Source organism: Chinchilla lanigera, unplaced genomic scaffold (assembly GCF_000276665.1).
Source record: "Chinchilla lanigera isolate Chin_1 unplaced genomic scaffold, ChiLan1.0 scaffold00012, whole genome shotgun sequence".
Taxonomy (NCBI): domain Eukaryota; kingdom Metazoa; phylum Chordata; class Mammalia; order Rodentia; family Chinchillidae; genus Chinchilla; species Chinchilla lanigera.
Window position 1 is genome coordinate 9102892 of NW_004955413.1, and position 21241 is coordinate 9124132.

Here is a 21241-nt window from a genome sequence, read left to right on the forward strand (position 1 = left end):
GTGGCATATGCCTGTAATCCCAGCACTCAGGAGGCTGAGACAGGAGGATCACCACAAGTTCAAAGCTAGCCTGGCCTATATAGTGAGTTCAAAGTCAGCCTCAACTCATAGCAAGCCTAGCCTCAAATTTGAGATCCTCCTGCCTCAGCATTCCTAATGCTAGGATTATAGGCGTATACTACCATCATGCCTAGCTCTATTGTTCTGTATTTTAAATAAAACTGGATCTTAATAGTAAACACTGTTATGCACTTTAAGTTTTAAAAATAATCCTATGTCAGTGTACACAGACATACCTTAGTCTTCTGAATGATAGTAATTTTTCATATACTGATATATTTCTCCATAAAAGACTATCACAAATATTGTTTGTGAATCCCACTGTACACTTGGGTTAGTCTTTTTATAATACAGACACCTACAAGCAAAACTGCCAGATCAAAGAGAATGCCTATTTTAAATTCCAATAATTACTGGCAAACTGCCCTCCATAAATGTTCTATCAATTTCCATTTCCACCAAAGTACATGAGAATATGTCATTTTCTACCACTCTGGCCAATGTTCAGTATAGTCTAATATATTTTTGCTACTCTGACAGACATATACTATTATTCTAATTTCATCTTCCTAATCTCTAGTGAGGTCATATGATACGTGAACATCAGAAATTAGGGTAGAGGAGAACTATGAGCAGAGACATAAAACTGCAGAAAAACAAGAAGGTATCTTCAGAGCATGGAATGATTTAGTTAAAATAAAACAAAAGGTCATGATGAAGTTGTGAAAGGCAAATACCATTACACTCCAAGTTAAACTACAAGGAAACACTCTTCCTACAGGTTATAAATCTACCCTGAAGTAAAGCAGTAAGTTTAGAAACCACGCTTCAGAAAGTTATGTTTCTGTATTTAAAATTATGCTTGTCAAAATTTATGCATGAAACCTTCAGAAAGAAAAAATGGGCAGGGAAGAGATCAATCACAGGCTAGAATTCAGGCCAGAGATAATGAGAACATAAAGTAGCACAAAATAATTAGGAAAGGAGAAGAGATACATTTGCAATATTTGATTCACAGATCAAGAAAACCAGTATATATTTAGATAACAGAAAACAACTGCATCCATGCTGAAGCAAAAGCATTCCCCAACTAACCTGCTGCTCGCTGTATTTAGTGAATAAAACTATAAACAAATGTGTACAAAAATAATACAATCAAGAAAAATACAAATGCTATTGATGAATCATCTTAAAAATACAAAATAAAATATGGAAACACACTTCCCAGTACCTGAGAGATCACTGCTTTCAATCCGCCGGAGATCTGAATCAGCCCAAAAGAGTTTGCCCAACCTGCTGTCAAGAGCTAAAGCAATTGGTTTACTTAAGCCACTGAAAAAGAGGACCTCCCGTTCCGTTCCATCTAAAGCAGCCCGTTCTATTTTGGGAGATCTTTCCTGAAGGTTGGTAAAATACATATACCTAAAGAGATAAGAAAAAACAGTTTACCAAAATAAGAACTCACACGAGAATATTTTTATTAATAGGTAGAACATGTACCTAGCAAGTACAAGGCCTTGAGTTTCATCCCCAGCACAATTAAAAAAACAATAATAAATGGAAGTAAAATGATATTTTACAATCTCGTTTTAGATATTTTAAAATATAATTTGTAATTTATTTTTTAAAGACAAAAAGAAAATATGTATGTATTAATGGGGTAACATGTTTTAATATATGTATTTATTACATATATACCTGTATCTCATCAAGCATTTATCATCTTTACATCTTACGGAGAAAACATCCTAAATCCTTTCTTCTAGCTTTTGCAATATACAGTATCAATCACTATCTAAAACCATCCTAGGGAGCAAAAGCAAATCAGAACTTAAGCCTATCTTCTATTTTTTTTTTTTTTTTGGTTTTTTTCCTAGTACCGGGAATCAAATTCATGACCTTACACTTGCCAGGCAAGCGCTGTGCCGCTGAGCTAAATCCCCAGCCCCATTAAGCCTATCTAACTACAACTTAGTACTCACTGATCAACCTTTCCCCATTCCTTTCTCCCCCTTAAAAGGCTATTTTTTAAAAAGGTACTTTTAGTACTTTCAATAATAGTAACAAAGGATACACAATTATTGGGGAGTTTTCACAGATTAATATAAATATTAAAATAAAAACATACCTATGCTTTCTGAATAACACAATACACTGCAAAACAATGGTCAAAGACCTGGACACAAAATTTTAAGTTCCCTTTCCTAATGAACCTATTTATTACCTAAAATTAAGTCAGATATTAATCATTTTATATATTTAATTGATAGGTTTCATCCTGAATTGTTTATCATTCATTCAGATGCAACTGAGTACTGAATATTTATTAAGTGTAAAGCTTTGTATTAAATGAAAAAAAACTTAGTCCTTGTTATAAAGGCACTTAAGGTCTGGTAAGAAATACATGAATGAAAAACAGTTAAGTATAAGGCAATCTGGGAAAGATTAAATATGACCAAGAGGCACAGATACGGAGCACCAAGAATACAGGGGGGAAACAATCGCATCTGGGTAGGGCTGGCAGCCAAGGAAAATTCCGTGGAGGATGTGGCAGTTAAAATGCTCCTGGAAGTATGCTAAGGTTTAGAATTAAACTAAGGAAGGCGATTCTAGACACTGAAATCAAGAGAAAGCAGAAGAAAACTATAAGAAAATGCAGGTGCAAGTGAACACAGAATATTGAGTTGTTCACTGGAGAACAAGTACATAAAGGTAAGTGAATGATGGCCTGGAGTGAAGAGGAAGGTGGAGGAGGATCTCAGATGCAAAGGTATCTCAATGCCGTGTCGCGACATACCCCTTCTCTGGATTAACCACAATGGCTCGGGGTCGGTCTTGATCGCCTTTTAGCACCACTCCAATTGATCTCCCATCTAATCTTGTCACATTAATGACATTGGTAGCCTCACAAGTCCAGTAGATATAGCGGCTATAAATGTCAATGCTGAGGTCATAGGGTTGTATTTCTAGGTTCTGGTTTGGAACTGAGCTCACCACCACAGTAAAGCCCTAAGGGAAAAATAAAAACACACAGAAGTTAGGACTCCACACTAAATGGCCTTGTGACAATCACTCAAAAGTGTACACCTATGTGCTCACACACTTCAGAAGGATCTCAAGTCTTCATGAGCACTTCTTACTGATACCTTCCATCCTTTCTTGGGGTGGGTGGGGGTACGCGGGCAGTACTGGGATTGAACCCAGAGCCTTTGGACTGAGCTATATCCCCAGCCCTTTAAAAATATTATTTTGAGACCTTGTCTCACTAAACTGCCCAGGCTGGGCTCCAGTTCTTATATGCCTGTAATCTAAACACTCCGGGAGGCTGAGGCAGGAAGCTCACAATACTAATATATTGGTAATGTGCTTCTTTGTCACCATGTATCTCAAATGTTCCCTGGGGTTATTATAACCTGGGGCAAAAGAGTGAGGAGAAGACAGATAAGTTGTTCCAAGAACCTAATAATGCCTTCATTAGAGATGGGAGTGAAAAGGTGGCAGCTGCTGCCTGTGAACTGCAGACAATTATGGCTGTACCTACATCCTAGAAATACCTCTGGATCAGTGGTTCTCAACCAAGAGTGATTTTTGCACCTGAGAGATATTCAGCAATGTGTGGAGACATTTTTTCCCCCAGTACTGGAGAATGAACCCAGGGCCTTTGCACTGTACTGTATCACCAGTCCTGGTTTACTTGAGACAGTCTTGCTAAGTTTCCCAGGCTGGCCTCAAACTTTGGATCCTATTGCCTCAGCTTCCCAGAGTGCTGGGATTATAGGTATGCACCACCATACCCAGTGTAGAGACATTTTTTATTACCACACTGAACATATTAATGGTATCTAGTGGGCTGAGGCCAGGGGTGCTGCTGAACACCCTAAAATGTACAGGGTAGCCCCCTCATAAAAGAATTATCCAGCCTAAAAATGTCAACAGTGCTGAGTCTGAGGGACCTTACTTTAGAAACACAACTAGTCATAGCTATAAACTACATCAACCATCTTTATCTCTCAACTTCAAATCCAGGCCTACAAAAATTTTTTAAGCATTTTCTTTTTACAAAGCCAAGCAAGAGGAGTATGTCTATCTGTTCCACTTGAATAAATCATATTTCATTTACTAGGACTCAGCATATTTGTCAATGGATTATTTATGTGCCATATCCTTGTCTGGATAACCACTGTAATTTCTATCTACTATCAGCCATTAGTCCTGAAAGATGCATCTGCACTATACAACTGTGACCACCTCCATGTGATCCCTCAGCAGTCTTAAATTTATTGTCTCCTTGCTCTTTATTGTGAGATAAGACACAGCAAAAATTAGTAATGTAAAGTCCCGAAATTTAACACATTCAAAATCTGACTTAACATCACTGCTATCAGGAAGACAACACTTATTATAATCCTAATCTAATGCTTCTCCACCACAGAAAGAAAGCAAGAATGAATAGCGTGTAAATCTATGATTGGTACGCAGGCATACATAAGACTGATACTATCTTGTTCCTATCCCATAGTCACCAAATAATACTTATCAAAAAGTTTACTGTATCAACAACTTCTAGATGTTTTCAACTTTACTGAGATTGTAGCCGGGTGTGATGGCACATACCAGTAATCCCTTGAAGGCTGAAGTAAGATGGCAAGTTCAAGCCCAGCCTGGACAATTTAACAAGGCCTAATCTCAAAATAAAATATAAAAAGGGCTGGTGCCATGCGTGGCGACACACACCTATAATCCCAGCACTTGGAGGCTGAGGCAGGAAGAACACTGTGAGTTCCAGGTCAGCCTAGCCTACGTAGTAAGTTCAAGTCCAGCCTGTACTACATAGCGAGACTGTACCTTAAAAAACTAAGACCAAACCAAACCAAAACAACCAAACCAAAACAAAGGCTGGGTAGGTAGCTCAATGCAAAGGCCCTAGTACTGCGCCCCCAGTTATTTTTTTGAACTGAGATTGTATTATATATTTCCTACTTTCTAAACTTTTGAAACAATAGGTAATAAGTACTGTAGCTGTTATTTATTAAGTCCCTACATTTAACAGGTAAGGGCAATGTACTCTGCATTCCTTTCATTGTGGTCTGAATTCCTTTCCATTCAAAAGTTCGTAAAAAGTAGTGTGCAAGAGCTGGAATCAGAACTGAGGCTTACGTGATTTCACTACTTGTAACACTCCATACGAAGGAAACTGTAAGGAGCAAGGCTACCTAAATGAATACTGATGGATGTGGGCGAGAGTGACAAAGTCATTGCCAGTAAGTTACCCTAGTATAACTTGCACTCAATGCCATCATTGAATTACTGTTCACTCAGAGAAAAGATCATCAGTTACAGAATTTCAGTCAGACACAAACATACACATGCAGAGTCAAATCACATAGGATGGCTAGATAGCTGGTTAGTCTAATTACAAGTTAGAAGAAATGGGTTTTGAACTGGGTCTTGAATTACCTGGCTGCCATCTTCTTGTGCCTTTCGGATCATGTTTTGTCGTGAGTCAATCCAATAGAGCTGTTTGTCCAGCGGGTCATAGTCAATGGCCCGGACATTCCGAAGGCTATGGATAGGAAGAATGATGTCAGGACTCTGCTGTTCATCAATCACCATGCGGTTGATGGCACTCTTTTGACTGAAGAGCAGGAAAGTGGTAGGAGCTTAAAGAAAGAAAAGAGTGTATCTAAAATACAGTTACTGTAAGTCTCAGTCAAAGATTTAACCTGCCTGTTGTATGTACCTCCTAGACACAGGAAGGCTAAGGACAGAATCTTCTGGCATGCTCCCTGAAGCTTTCTTCAGAGTGACACCATATGGTATGCTGGTTACTAAATCACTTATGATATACTCAGTGACAGAGCCATATTTTTCTCCATCTTACACTAAGATAACACAGGAGACTTGACTTCAACGAAGTATGTGATAAAGATATACAAAACTCTTCTCTTCTCCCAGGTGACTGACCCTATTCCTCTTTAACCTATTCTCGTGTGTGGTGGGGAGTAGGAATCCTGGGCTTCCATAGATCAAAGCAGAAACTTCAAACCTAGTTTCAAGTTCGGCTTTCTCACTATCTAGTGATCTGACCTAGTCAATCTTCCTACCTAGATCAAATTTTATCCAACTGTAAAATTTTATAACTTAGTGAAAATACTTTGAAAAGTAGGAGTAACAGTAATAAACTTAGCAGTAACAGGAACTAAACAAATCCTAATACTTTGCAGATACAGAATTTATTTTGCTTTTTTGGGTGAGAGGGTAGTCCTGGGGATTGAATACAAGGCCTCCCTGTTAAGCTGCATCCCTACCCCACAACGTTCCTTTTTTGAGATGGGATCTTGCTAAATTGTGCAAGGTAGCTTAAACTGCTGATTCTTCTACCTCAACCACCCAGAGAGTTGGGATTAAAGTCATGGACAACCATGCCCAGCGTTTTTTGCTTTGCATATATGCTGATGGATACAGGGAGAGGAAAGAGGTAAAAATTACCCAAAAAGTTAACAGATGCTTTATATGAGTGTCTCTAACCCTCAAAACAAATCTTGCATTTTCCCAAAGAAACAATCTGCTTTGATGCTAAGTTGATGCTCTACATTCATGAAATGAGGAAAAGCCTTGGAAACAGCACTCCTCCCAGGGACTGGACCTCTAATCATTACACAGTCACCTTTAATACTGGGAAACATCTAGCAAAGAATTACATTTGAGAGTGCCACCAACCACTGCAAAGTTTAAAGCATTTTTAAAATTCTCATTAAAATACAGTTGTATTCTATGGAGTATATATTCCAAGATTCCCAGGAGATGCCTGAAATGCTACATTATATTTACTCCTCTATAAATACTGTATTTTTTCCTACATACCTGTAATAAATCTGACTTACAAATCTGGCCTAGTTAACATTAGCAACAGTAACTAAAAATAAAATAGAATAATTATAATAATACTGTAATAAAACTGCCAGTATCACTCTCTTGTGCTTTGCTTTGGGGCCATTACTAAGTAAAATAAGCATTACCTGAATGGAAGCACTGCAACACCATGATAGCTGATCTGATAACAGAGGCAAGTACCAAGCGACATACAGGCAGGTGGCATAAATAGCATGAGTATGCTGTACAAAGGGCTAATTCATATCCCAGGGAGATTTCATCATGCTATGCAGAACTATGTGCAATTTAAAACTTATGAATAATTTCTGGAATTTTCTACTTAATATTTCCAGATAGTAACTGACTGTAGGCACAGTAAGTAACTGAAATCATGGAAAGTGAAACCACAGATAAAGGGATACTCTCGACTCTGGGTACTCAGTCATTTCCTAAATCCAGTAGAAGTCTGTCCTCCTCAGGAGTATAAACATAAATAGCCAAGCCACAACTCCTTGCTTATTTTTCCCTCATCCCCATTCTTCTCAGCTCTACTACTTGGAATATCCTTATTTTACATTGATGTCCAAATGTAAATTTCTGGCTTAAATCCCAAAAGATACTGGCACTCACACAGAAACCTGGCATTTATGACACTGAAATTTGCATTTCTTAGAGTTAATAGCTCACACTCAGCATGGAATAATTAAAAGTATCCCAATTATCTATTAGAAACCTCCCTTATCCATCACATATTGATTTAACAACTTTTAGCAATTTCAGTACAGGCCACACCTTTAAGTATTAAAAATCTCACCATTTTCTAAAGAACTGGTTTTGGCCCAGGGTGTGGTGACGCACACCTGTAATCCCAGCACTCAGGAGGCTGAGGCAGGAGGATTGTCATGAGTTCAAGGGCAGCCTGGGCTACAAAGTGAGCTCAAGGCCAGCCTGACCTGCATAGCGAGACCTTGTCTCAAAAAGACCCCCCCCCCAAAAAAAAAATTGTTTTTGGCAGTACTACTTTCTCAGTAAAGAGAAAGAGACGGAGCAAAAGGGAGAGAAAGAGAGAGAGAGATGTAGAGGTAGAGACAGAAAAAAGAACTTCTAGTTTCTAACAGAGTAAGCATCACTCATACTATGACACACAATAAGGCTTAGAGGAAAGATCCCCACAGTTTATTTCCCCAGTGCTAGGAATTGAACCCTGGACCTCTGAACTGCAAAACAAGCACTCTACCACTAAGCTACATATCCAGCCTAAACACCCTGGAGTTTTAGTTCCTAAATCTTCCTGTCTGGCCAGCTGCCTATTTCTTTTTTGGGGGGTCTTTTTGAGAAAGGGTCTCAATATGCAGTTCAGACTAGCCTTGAGCTCACTTTGTAGCGCAGGCTGGTCTCGAACTTACAGTGATCCTCCTGTCTCACCCTCCCAAGTGCTGGGATTACCATGCCCAGCTAAACAGCTGCCTATTTCTGTAACAAAATTTTACTGTAATTCAGTCACTCCCATTTAAAAACTGTATTGTCTATGGCTGATTTCATGGGACAGTGGAATATTGGACAGAACTGAGTAGGTGTCGAAACCTACACACTCACAAAGCCTAAGACATTTATTGTCTGGTTCTTCATAGAAAAAGCTTGACAGATCTTCCACTATACTTTCTCCTAGGTAATCGTACTCATTTTAAATATACCCAGGCAATTCCAAGACATGTACTATCCATCTCATCTCTTTCCTCTGACAGCCCATTTACTATGACACCTAATTTAGAAGTCATCCTTGCTTTTTCTCTCTACTTTTTCTCCAAATAGAACCCATTACTAAGTTCTATTCATTCTAGCTCCGAGGATCTCAAGTCCATCGGCATCTCTCAATCACTGCTACCACAACCACAGTCCAAGCTTACCTACACAGCCACACTAGTCTTTACCTCCCCACTGTCCCTTCTTCTTTCTAACAATCAGATCACATGCCTTGTTTAATATTTACAACAACCCTATAGTTGCTATTATTATTCTCATTTTTGAATCAGAAAAATTAAACCAAAAATTTGATTTGCATTTCTCTAATGGCCAAAAATAGTAAACATTTTTTTCGTGTACTTACTGGCCACTTGTACTTCTTCTTTTGAGATGTATTCACTCATTTCAATTGCCCATTTATTGACAGCGTCCTTCACTTTTGTGGTCTAGTCTTTTTGAATTTTCTATATACCTATGTATTCTAGGTATTAGTTCTCTGAAGAGTAGCTGGCAGAAAAAAATCTCCTGTACTCTATCTCTTCATTCTGTTTGTTGTTTTCTTTACTGCACACAACTTTTAAAACTTGATTTAATCTCATTTATTGATTCTTAGGGTGTGGATATTTACGCAGCTGTGTTCTGTACAGAAAGTCCTGCCTATGCCTATGCCTCCAAGAGTTTTACCAACTTTATCTTCCAGCTCACTCCAATAAGAAGGCTATCATCAAGGACTCAAAATAACAAATACTGGCAAGGTTGTAGGGGAAAAGGAACCCTTCTATATTATTGATGGGAATGTAAACTCATGCCACCACTGTGGAAATCAGATGAAGATTTCTCAAAAAACTCAAAGGAGAAATTCCATTTGACGGGGGCTGGGGATTTAGCTCAGCGGCAAAGCGCCTGCCTGGCAAGCGCAAGGTCATGAGTTCGGTTCCCAGTACCGGAGAAAAACCAAAAAAAAAAGAAATTGCATTTGACTCAGCAATATTTCTTATAGTTATCTTCCTAAGATAGTTAAAGTCATCATATTACAGTAATATGTTTACAGCAGCATAACTGATAGTAGTTAAATTATGGAAGCAACTTATATGCTCATCAACAAATGAATAAAGAAATTGTGGTATGTATACAAAAAGGAGTACTACTTAGCCATAAAGAAAGATAAGAGTGAACAATTTGTAGGAAAATAGATGTGTCTTGAAACTATAATGCCAACTGAAATAAATTGGAGAAGGTTAAAGAGCATATGATTTCTCTTTTATGAGAATCTCAAAGTATATATAAAGAGCAAAATAAAAGAGAGATGGTAGAAAACAGGAAAGGAAACTAGAGATGAGAAGGGGAAAAGGAGAAAGGGGATGAGAATATCTGGTAGTATCAGTAGGAATCAAGTAGCACCACCTACTATGTTCAGACATGTATTACCTAGTTATCTATGACTACTGTTTATTACTGGGTTAAATTTTTTCAAGTGCATTTTTCTCTTGGCTTTACATACAATTAAATTTTTTCTGCTTATTTCTACTCTATGCATTCTAAATGATAGGAGGTTACATTTTGAGGTTCTTTTTATTGTACTATTTATACTGCTCTTCCTTTCCTAATGACTAAAAATGAATTATGTGTAACACTCAAGTGACTCCCCCCACCCCCATTCTAAACTATTTAATCCCCAAGGGTGAAAGTCTTAACTTTCCTATAATATCATGTTGCTGCTATCAAGTAAGTGACAAAACCTGTAATGTCCTCCACCACTTGACCCTCTTCTTTTAACTATACAAATGATTAACTCTGAATTTTTACTACTTTTACTCTAGAAAAAATGTAAATTAAAGCACTTTCAAAAAGTGCTGTTTCTCTAATTCTGGCCCACTGCAGGGAAATGCAGCTTACCACTACAAGTCCTGTTGTCAGCATTCAGAGAGTAGTGAGCAGGGCACCCACAAACAAAACCTCCAACCGGCACTGCCAGGCAGAGGTGGGAGCAGTGCCCATTGCTGGAAGCGCATTCATTCCACCCTGCCTGCCGTGAGGAGTGGAAGACGAGGATGTCCATCACATAATCCAAATGGCCCTGAATAATAGTGCGGTTCTGGCCGCTGGTTTTGTTGGCACGCTCAATACTGCGTCGGCTCCAGTCAGTCCAGTAGATGTAATCTTGGTACTGAGTTAAGCCAAAAGGATGAGGCAAGTCATCTGCTATAACTTCACGGTTCAGTCCTATTTTCGGAAAGGCAGTAGACAAGGGAGAAACAGAGAGATGAAATATGTGAAAATACAAGTGTCTTAATGGCCAAAAAATTTGTAATATATAAAATACTACATTTGTAAGCAATTTAAAATAGAACAATTCATTTAAAAGCAATTCCAAAACCAAGACCAGTGCTCTGAAATTGATCCATCTGCTGTCTGACCCCAAGCCTCAAACTCATATTCCTCCTATAAATCACTGAATTTGTTTAAACTCCTAAGAATGGTCTATTTTGATTGTGGCTTTATTTTCTCTACATAAGGGCCTATAGATCAACATTTCCTCCTTCCAGAATTTTCTTTGTTGGTACAAAAAAAACAACCACCTCAGGAATAACTAGGGAATTATAAATGTCATTATGAAACCCCCAAAATGAAATTTTTGCATACTAAAGTGGTATGAGTCCAAGTTACTGAACAGCTATTAATAATAATATAAATGATACAATTCTAGAACAGGGAAAGAAACTAGATATCCACACAGTTTCACTAATAGTATCTAACCAATGATAAAAGAGTAGCCACTGGTTTTTGTATAAAGAATATACTGTCTGAACAAAAATGAGTAAGGCTTACCAAGCATATTTGAGGACTCTATTAAGTTGGTGTCCAGGTCTGTCCAATAAAGCCTTCTTTTAGCATAATCAATAGTCAGGCCATTTGCCCGCCCCACATTTGGAACCAATGTAGTACGTTCACTTCCATCCATAGCTGCTCTGTCTATCTTGGGTTTTCCTCCCCATTCAGTCCAATACATAAATCTGAATTCAAAACAACAGATATTTAACATTTCACTTTGGTTTTCTGGGAGAAACATTATATTCATTTATAGCAATTAAATAAATTTAAAGAAAATACACAGTAAATTAAGCAAATAGTGAAAAAATCATGGTCACAATTTTTTCAATTATTTTGACATTTTCAACTAAATATATTTTCTCACATCTCAACAGAACATGAGTCAGCTTTCTTTAGTTTTTCCAATGAATTTGCTCCATCCAAACCCAGAACTGGAAACAAACCAATAGGTTCTTTATTACAGAACTGCCATTTATAAAACTAAGATTCCTATAAACAGCAAAGGATTAAAACTCTGGTCTAAGAATCTGTTAGACTCTCGTGACTAAAATACATGTTTCAGAATACAAGCAACTTTTAAAATGTTGAACTTACTTTTCAAGTTGTGTAACCAACTCTCCTCAAGAACAAACTGCAACAGTATATCAAATGTAAAAAATAAACAGTGAGCTTTTAAAAGAGTGAAGTAAAAACAAAGCCTGAAATGCATCTGGACATAGGGTCCAGGGGAATGTACTACAGAAGTCAGAACAATGAATTGCCCTTGAGGTGTCAATGGGGCAATGAACACTACCACTATGATCTCTGTGAGATTTAAAAATATTCTCTTGCTTTTATTTTACTTTGTTGAATCATTCCTTTTACCCTTACAGCCACTGAAACCACTTTTAAAAGATGGGAAGACCAAAATGCTCAAAGAAATTTGTCACGTGTTTCCAAACCAGTTACAAGGCAGAGCTAGAACTAGAATCTAGCCCTTAGCCAAATGCCTTCCCAACTAAACTAGTAAGGCACTAACTTTCTAAACTGAATACCAGTACTCAGAAAACACTCCACAAGCCAGCTCCCATGAAATACCTGAGAACAGACATTTACACAACAGCCTGTCAGCAGATGGGTGACTTGGTAGCAAGGTATGAACATGCTCTTTTGAAAATTGAAGTTCTTCTAGGCTTTATTTGCATTTGCACTTGCCAGTTGACAAGCACATGCACGCCGTAAGAGCCAAGGAGAAACAACTGTGAGAGAAATTTTATACTTGCCAGTAGCAATCTATGCTAGAGTCCTTAGTCCAACTACTAAATTTATCTGACTGACAACTAATGCTCAGAGCAAAGATTAACATAATCCCATGACAATATCAGTACACAGAGGCTGTCTTTGTAAGAGCTTTTTAATTAGACAGACAACTAGCAAATCATGGAATTCATTCAGTGATTTTAGGGAAAACTATATTTATTTAATAACAGATATGGCAAATTTATTCACACTGTTGACTTCTTTCAAAAGTAGATGTTTTTCTTCAAATTTCAGATATCTTTGTCTTAGCTGCTGCCTTATATAAAACATGTTGACTCTTTTAAGAAAGACCACAGGGGCTGGGGGTTTAGCTCAGCAGCACAGTGCCTGCCTGGCAAGCACAAGGTCGTGAGTTCAATTCCTGGTACTGGAAAAAAAACCCAAAAGAGAAAAAGAAAAAAAAAAAAAAAGATTTAAGAAAGACCACCTTGCCTTAACAAATGTGTCCTGCTGCGAACAGTTTTATCTACATAATAATCTCAAGTTTCTCCAAATTTATAATAATGATCAAACTAACTGTCCAATTGGAATTAATGGATATTCTAAAATGGAGCTTTGTGTGTAAAGACCTGGAGGTTCAATCCTCAGCACCCCCAAATAAATGAATACAACGATAAAGTAATTAAAACTAAAATAAAAGCTTTTCCTAGGAAACTGGATGCACTTTGAGACTATACTCTTAACTGAAATAAATCAAACACATGTGAACACCACACTTTTGCTGGTGTGAAAACCGAAAGTATAAATAAGGACCAAAATGTTATTAGGTATTATTAAATAGGAAGGCAATGTTCAAATGGGGAAGGGATCTAGGGAAGGGGGAAGGAGAAAGTAAAGAAAGGAAACGTAAAAAAAAAGTGAGTAAAGAAAAAATGGAAACAAAGCTTTTGTAAGTAGGGAGGGGAAGAAGGGCTGAAGGGAGGACAGGGAAACTGGAAAAAAAATAATCAAGTTATATCATGTACAGGTACAAATTCTCTACAATGAATGTGCATTATGTATATCTAAAATACACCAATAAAATCTGATTGGAAAAGAAAAATAATAAAATAGAAAATAAATTTTACAAAATAAATAAAATGAGAGCTTTGTAAAATATACAGTAGTCTCCTCTCGTCTACGGAGGACATATTCCAAGACCCTCAGTAGATTCCTGAAAAGATCAAAGTACTATATCCTGTAGTTTTTTTCCTGTAAATATCTATGAAAAAGTTAACAAATATTATAAACTTGGCCCAGTAAGATTAACAACTAAAAATAGAAAAAACTTAATATATTATAATACAAGTTATTTAAAATTTATGAATTCTTTATTAGACCATAGGTAACTGAAACTGTGGAAAGTGAAACCGTGGATAAGGGGGACTAGTATATATTTTAGCACACAACATTGTTTCAGCAAGTTCATTACAACAGATCTGGAGCCCAGTGTGACTGAGGAGGATGCAAGCAAACACAGGGTGAAGGGACCTTTTAAAAGTGCTCAGGTGTTTGCCTAACATGGGCAAGGCCCTGAGGTCAGTCCCTGGCATTGCCAAAACAAACAAAAAACAGCTGTTCACTTAGTACATAAATGCTAATCAGTAATATTTGATTATGAATCCATTTCAGTCTTTACCTAGTGTTAATAATTACAGAAATAAAATTTAGCTAGCCAGGCTTAGCAGTATACACCGATAACCCCAGAACTAGGGAGGCAGGAGGACTGCTAAGTTCCAGCCCAGTCTGAACTATTGTATATAATAAGACCTTGTCTCACAAAACAGGGCGGGGGGATTGAAATCTAGCTAATAATGAATATTAATCTGTGAATTCTCAAATGCTTTTTAAAGCCTATTGTTTACCTGTTAGATTATTTATAAACATCATTTAAGACATCAAGAATATAATCTATAATCAGGCCATGTTCCTTAAAATGTACAATGTAGTTGCAAAGAATACATACAGAAAGGTATTTACCCTTCAGCAGGATCCAAGGCTAGAGCTCTGGGGCTGTCTAGATCTTTCCAAACCAAAACTTGTCGGTGCTGTCCATCCAACTTTGACACTTCAATTCGGTTTGTTCCTGTGTCAGCCCAGTATAAGTTCTTCCCAAGCCAGTCCACTGCCATGCCTTCTGGGTAATCTAAGCCAAATTCTACGACATGTTCCAGTGCACTGCCATTCATAAATGCTCTGCTGATGGTCTGCAAAAATAAAATGCACAACTACATCACACAGTTTATGTGTAAAATACTGAGCACAGGGAAGGTTTGGCCTTTTTTTTTGCTTAGGGTAGAAAGATGTGGAAATGTCAAGAGCATACTATTTCCTAATAAAATTCAGAGTTTACAATCGCAGAAAACTTTTATGTCAATCTCTAATAAACGCAACTACTTTACTGCCACTTCAGAGAGAAAATTTTGAAACTTTTAAGAACCAAAAATTTATTCTAATAAGATAGTGGGTTGAAATTTTAAAAAATTTGTTAGTAACCAAAAGAAAAAGGTGTAACTAGAATGCTGTGGACTCTTGCAGCCAATTTTGAAGCTATCTAAAGAGAATGCCAAATCACTGTGTAAAATGAGATGATCTCAACATCATACTTTATAAAATAACTATATTCTATTATTACAACTGTAGCCTTTAACTCCATAAAATTTAAAAAATCATAATTCAAGCTAATAATAAGGGCCACTTCTTATCAAGTACTGTCCCAAGAAATCTGTGTCCAAGAGATTTTTCTCATTTAGTACAACACCCCTGCAAACCAGACATTATCTCTATTTTAAGATGACAAAATTTAGAAAACCATCCAATAAAAGCCAAGACTTGTTTCATTTATTCACTCAATAGGTTTTACTGAACACAATCAGAATTCAACAATGCCCGGCTCTAACAACCCACATTTTCTGCACACAAGACCAAAGTTTATATAACTTATCCAAACAAACCCACAACAACCTGGAAGAAGGAAAGACTATTACCCAGATTTTCTGCTCAGGAGTTTCTCTTTCTATCCCAATATGCTTCTCAACAGGGCGAAGGAAAAAGAAAATAAACTCTAGGAAAAAGATAATAAACTATACCTCATAATTGGCACTTCCTACTTCAGTCAATACTTCAAAAGTTTAAGATATATCAAGTCAAGCCACTATAAGCCACTTTATGTGACATATACTATGTTTACATAGGTAGCTAAAGAAAATGCCATTTGTTATCTTCAAATGCAACAAGGTTGGGAAAGAATATATCATGCAGATTTAGAACACTTTAGCAAAGTATCTTTTATAAAAACACCTTACAAAATATTGAAAGGGCCTTCCCCTTCATTTCTTTTAAAAACGTAAGGGCTTTTATTGAACTCTCCCTATCAAGCAATAAGGGAGGTGGGTCATAGCACGAAAATTCAGAAATCCACGAAGTTCTCCTTTTTTTATTAATCCCCAGTTTTAATACTCCAACTCTTTTACTAACCTTGAGTGATATATCGGTCCAATAAATTCGATTGTCTGTTACATCAAAATCCAAAGCAGAAGCTTCTTTGACACCAGTCAGTGGAATGGCCACATTATTATTGTTTGTTTCCAAAGAAATTCGTCTGATATCCGCTCTCCGTGAAAACAAAAGGAAAGCCTCTGGGACAATGCAGGTCTTCATGTCACTAATAAGTTCAAAGCCAATGGGGCAGGCACAGCGAAGGCCCTGGGGTCTATAGAGGCAAAGATGGCTACACCCCCCATTCTCTTCAGCACAAGGGTTGGAACCTAAAAGATAAATCAGTTTATGAAAGGGCATAGAAGGACACATACACTGATGTAATCAACACATTTTACTTTTAAATTAGCATGCACAGGTTCACAAAGACATATGATTACAGTGCTCCTAATCTAGTGTTTCAAGTCTGTTCCCACAAACAAACAACATGAGGATTAATAAGGAACAAAACTAAGGCAAACTACTTTCCTTCATACCCACAGTCAGCTTTAAAATAAAGTGCATTCTTCATACAATAGGATTGAATTCTTCTGACAAAAGTATGCAAGTGTTTATGCATGCACAGCCAAGTTTCATAGCCATAACAGTAAGCCTATGTAAAGAGTTAACAATGATTTCTACTTTGTCTCAAGCATGAATAAAATATATTGCTCCTTTACAAGCCATTGATTCTCTTTATTTTTTCTTGGTCTTGGCTTCCATTTCTAAGAGATCTGAGAATTTCTTACCAATGATTCGATGAACATTAGTGGCCTTTAGCCCCATGAGGTCGGGTAGCTGATCTATGATGATCTCCCTCTCTGCACTTCGTTTGTGTACTCTTTCGATGCTGCGCCTCTGCCAGTCAGTCCAGTAAACATAATCACCCAACAAAGTAAACCCAAAGATGTGAGGGATTTTGTCTTCCACTAGTACTCGTCTTCCAGTGCCATCAGTATTCATAACCTTCAAGTTTAAATTTGAAGAGAAGAAAGAGGATGAAATAGCTATGCATCCCCTCTTTTTCTCCAATCTCCTATTACTCTTCCTTCTAAAAATTCTGGTAGTTAAAAAAAAAATTAAAATTAAAAAAATAAAAATTCTGGTAATTTTAGATTTGGTATGGAACTCTCCTAAAATGACCATCAAAATTTAAAACAACATCATCTTAAGTTTGGGCGTTTGGTTTAAAATGATAATGTAACAATATATGTTATTTTATCACAATTTTGTTTTACAGTTTATTTTATTTCACTCTAAGAGGCTTGACTTTTTCCTTTCTACAGAAACTGAGATTCATACGAAGCTTATAAACACAGTTCATATCTTTTAGGATTCTTTCCACTTAGCATGTTTTTTCTATTTTGTTGTTATTATTAAAACAACAACTGCCAAAAAAGATGAATAGATAAAAGAAGTTTCCATAAATCTATCACTCTCTGAGGTTAGCATCACAAAAGTATCAAGTTTATGACACTATACAACTAAGTTTCACAGAAACAAGGATGTACCCACTTTAATTACCCATAAGCAGTATTATTTTCTGACATGTACTTATCCTTTGTTTTGAAAGATGGAGTAAGTCTTCCAAAGTACTAACATTCAAGTCCCCAACTGAAACTATTTATACCAGTTAAAATGATCTGTGTGCTAGGCAAAATTGCCTTTGTAAATGCTACCCCCTGATACTAAAAACACACACGTGAACAATATCTGTACCCTCTAGCCCCCTTGAAGATATTAGATGTAATCTTATATGGGAGTATTAAAATCAGCAAGAAATATTCCAAGTAAATCAACTCTGTACTTATCTAGGTGGAAAACCAGATATTTTCCAAAAGTCAAAAACAACAAAAACAGAAACTAAGTATTATTCCCATGTCTGATATGACATACTCTTTGCAGCTAATAATCTGAGATACAAGTCTAGATATTTATATTCAAATTTTTTTATACTAGACCATTCCTGGGTATATTTTATAATGTATATTTTAAAATTACTTTGGTTCAAATACTAAAACAGTGTTTAAGAGTAAAAAGACTAAGCAAAAGATGTCAATTACTTATGTATATAACTACAATGTAAGCTCTAGAATACAGTATGAAAAATCTCAAATTCATTCCACAGTTCCTGTCCAAGAACCCCTAGCAAAGAATTCAATAAAGGTTTAAGTGATTTTTAATGAAAATACGATGAAACAATAAAATGAACACATCATACATAAGGCAAAGAAAGAGATTATCTCCCATTTCTGTACCTAGTTTTTAAAGATCTTGTTAGGTCTCTTTTCACCTTACCTGCTTAAAACATTTACTTTAAAACTTTGGCTTTTCAGATATTATATTTGGGTAAGAGTGTTGCACATATGTAGAAAAACTTCAGCTTTTCAGACATGACATTTGGGTAAGACTGTTGCGCATATGTAGAAAAACTACCTACTCAAAACTAGGGAACAGGAAGAAGTCACATATAGAAAATAACTGTGATTAAGAAAACAAGAAAACAGTCACAGTCCCAGTCCCCACGAGCCCTGTGATGAGTGAGCAAGTGTTCCGGCAGCTGCTGGACCCATGGTTCAAGGCCATGCTTGGCTCACACAGCCATGGTTCCCAGCTGAAACTCGTGGAGAGAGCCAGGTATTTCCCATCTACTTCCTGAGAGCACAGCGAGTGACGCAGGACCCCGCCGCCATTACAGACTGAGTCTCTCCCCTCCCTGCACCCACAGCAGAGGGGAGGTCCTCGCTCAGAAGCCCCAGGGACTTCTCTGGCTGGGAGCGGGGCATGCAGACTCTCCCAGCCCCCGTGCACCCTGTGCCAAGTGAGCGAGTGCTCCGGGAGCTGCGGGACCTGCGGTTTGAGTTCGTGCTTTACCTTTGCCTGGACCCCCAAGTGAGTCGAAGGCATGGGAAGTCTGTGACTGCTACCCATCCGGGCTGCATCTCATTCCTGTATGTGTCCTGAACTGACTGGACACACAGAATCAGGTCATTCACAAACTGCAGACCCTGCAGTTTGTGTCTAGATTATATCTGTACCCTGAACTGCCTGAAGACATAGGTCCACTGGACCGGGAATGTCACACCAGTGCAACCTGAGTCTGGGTCGTGCATGTGCCCTGAACTGCAAGCGGACGCTGGATCAGATGGTCGACCATCAGCTAACACCAGTTCCCGTATCTGAGCCCTGGGATAACTAGATACAAATCAAAAACTGCCGGAAAACCTGAGACTAAGTAGTGTTTTTCAGAGGAAAAACACAATCCCAGAACTCCACCCCAATCAGAACAAGTCCAGGAGACATCAACATAGGAGAACTTGGTAAAAACACATGACTGAAATAGCTGAAATGATTGCAATGGAAGTAAAGAAACAACTTCATAAGGCCACAGAAGAGATGAGATCAGAAATAATCTCTCAAGCAAAAAGTGAAATGACAATAATAATGAAGGAAATGCTCAAAAAGTCTGAAGAAGAAATATATAAGAAAATAGAAGAACGAAGGCAAGGGTCAGAAGCATTCAATGAAAAATATAGAAAGGACTTAGAACACATGAACCAGATTCAGAGACTTCCAGGAAAACAAAATTGCCATTGAAAGCTGCCAAAACCACTTGAATGAAGCTGAAGATAGAATCTCAGACTTTGAAGATAAAATGGCACCTAGCGACGGAGAAAGAAAGGATCTTGTAAAATCAACAAGGATCCAGGAAAAGTCAATTCAACAGCTGCAAGGTGAGACAAAGAAGAATAATGTACGAATTATAGGAGTCAATGAAACAGCAGGAAGCAACACAACTGACATAAAAAGAATATCTGCACAAATAATACCAGAAAATTTCCCAAGCATGGATACAAAACCTGATATACACCTAAATGAGGCATACAGAACTCCAAACAACCACAACCAAAATAAAACTACACCTAGACATATAATAGTCAAGTTCCCAGATCTCCAGCAAAAGAACAGAATACTAAAAGCTGCTAGAGAAAAGAAACAGATTACCTATAAAGGAAAGCCCATCAGAATCACGGCAGACTTCTCAGCACAAACCATCCAATCGAGAAGAGCTTGGAGTGAAGTATTACAGGTCCTGAGACAGAACAGCTTCCAACCAAGACTGATGTACCCTGCCAAACTATCCCTCAAATTCAATGGAGAAATAAAATATTTTCACAACAAAGAACAACTGAAGAACTTCATGAGCGCAAAGCCAGCATTACAAAGAGTACTAAAAGATATTCTAGACAGAGAAAAATCTGACCGCAATTTTGAAAACAACAGTAGGAATGAAACGTCAAGAAGATCAAGCAGGTAAACAGGTAGAAAAAGTAGGACACCAAGGTAAATAAATAATATGACAATGATAAATCAATACATATCAGTTATAACTATAAATGTAAATGGCCTCAATTCACCAGTCAAAAGAAAAAGACTGGCAGAGTGGATTAAACAACAAAATCCAACAATACGCTGTATACAGGAAGGAAACACATTTCACTGAAAAGGAAATCCACACACTAAAAGTCAAAGGATGGAAAACAATCCTCCATGCAACAGGAATCCAGAAAAAAGCAGGTGTAGCTATTCTGTTTGCAGACAATGTGAACTTCAAACCGACAACAATCAAAAGAGATAAAGGAGTCACTACATACTAGTCAGGGGAAAACTGCAAGAGGATGAGATAACAATCATAAACATCTATGCACCAAATATCAGAGCTCCAATTTTTATAAGACAAATCTTAATTGGCATGAAAACCCATATAATTAATAACACTATTGTAACAGGGGACCTCTACTGTAACACCCCACTGACACAAAGAGATAGGTCAACTGGACAAAAAATCAGCAAGGAAGTAACAGCTCTGAACCAAAGCTGTAAACAAATGGACTTAGTAGATGTCTACAGAGTGTTCCTCCCAACAACATCAGAATACACATTTTTTTCAGCTGTACATGGGTCTTTCTCTAAAATA

General features: G+C 37.4%; 1 protein-coding gene across 1 annotated transcript in view; it reads right to left on the minus strand.

Moving 5' to 3' along the window:
• Lrp6 (low density lipoprotein receptor-related protein 6) overlaps positions 1-21241 on the minus strand; it is a 156744-nt gene that overhangs the window by 21991 nt on the left and 113512 nt on the right. The window contains exons 8-15 of the mRNA XM_005378957.1: positions 17013-17229; positions 16264-16553; positions 14767-14993; positions 11506-11690; positions 10573-10899; positions 5518-5720; positions 2858-3069; positions 1292-1482 (exon numbers count right to left, since the gene is read on the minus strand). Coding sequence (XP_005379014.1) covers positions 1292-1482; positions 2858-3069; positions 5518-5720; positions 10573-10899; positions 11506-11690; positions 14767-14993; positions 16264-16553; positions 17013-17229 — 1852 coding nt within the window. The remainder of the gene's footprint in view (positions 1-1291; positions 1483-2857; positions 3070-5517; positions 5721-10572; positions 10900-11505; positions 11691-14766; positions 14994-16263; positions 16554-17012; positions 17230-21241) is intronic.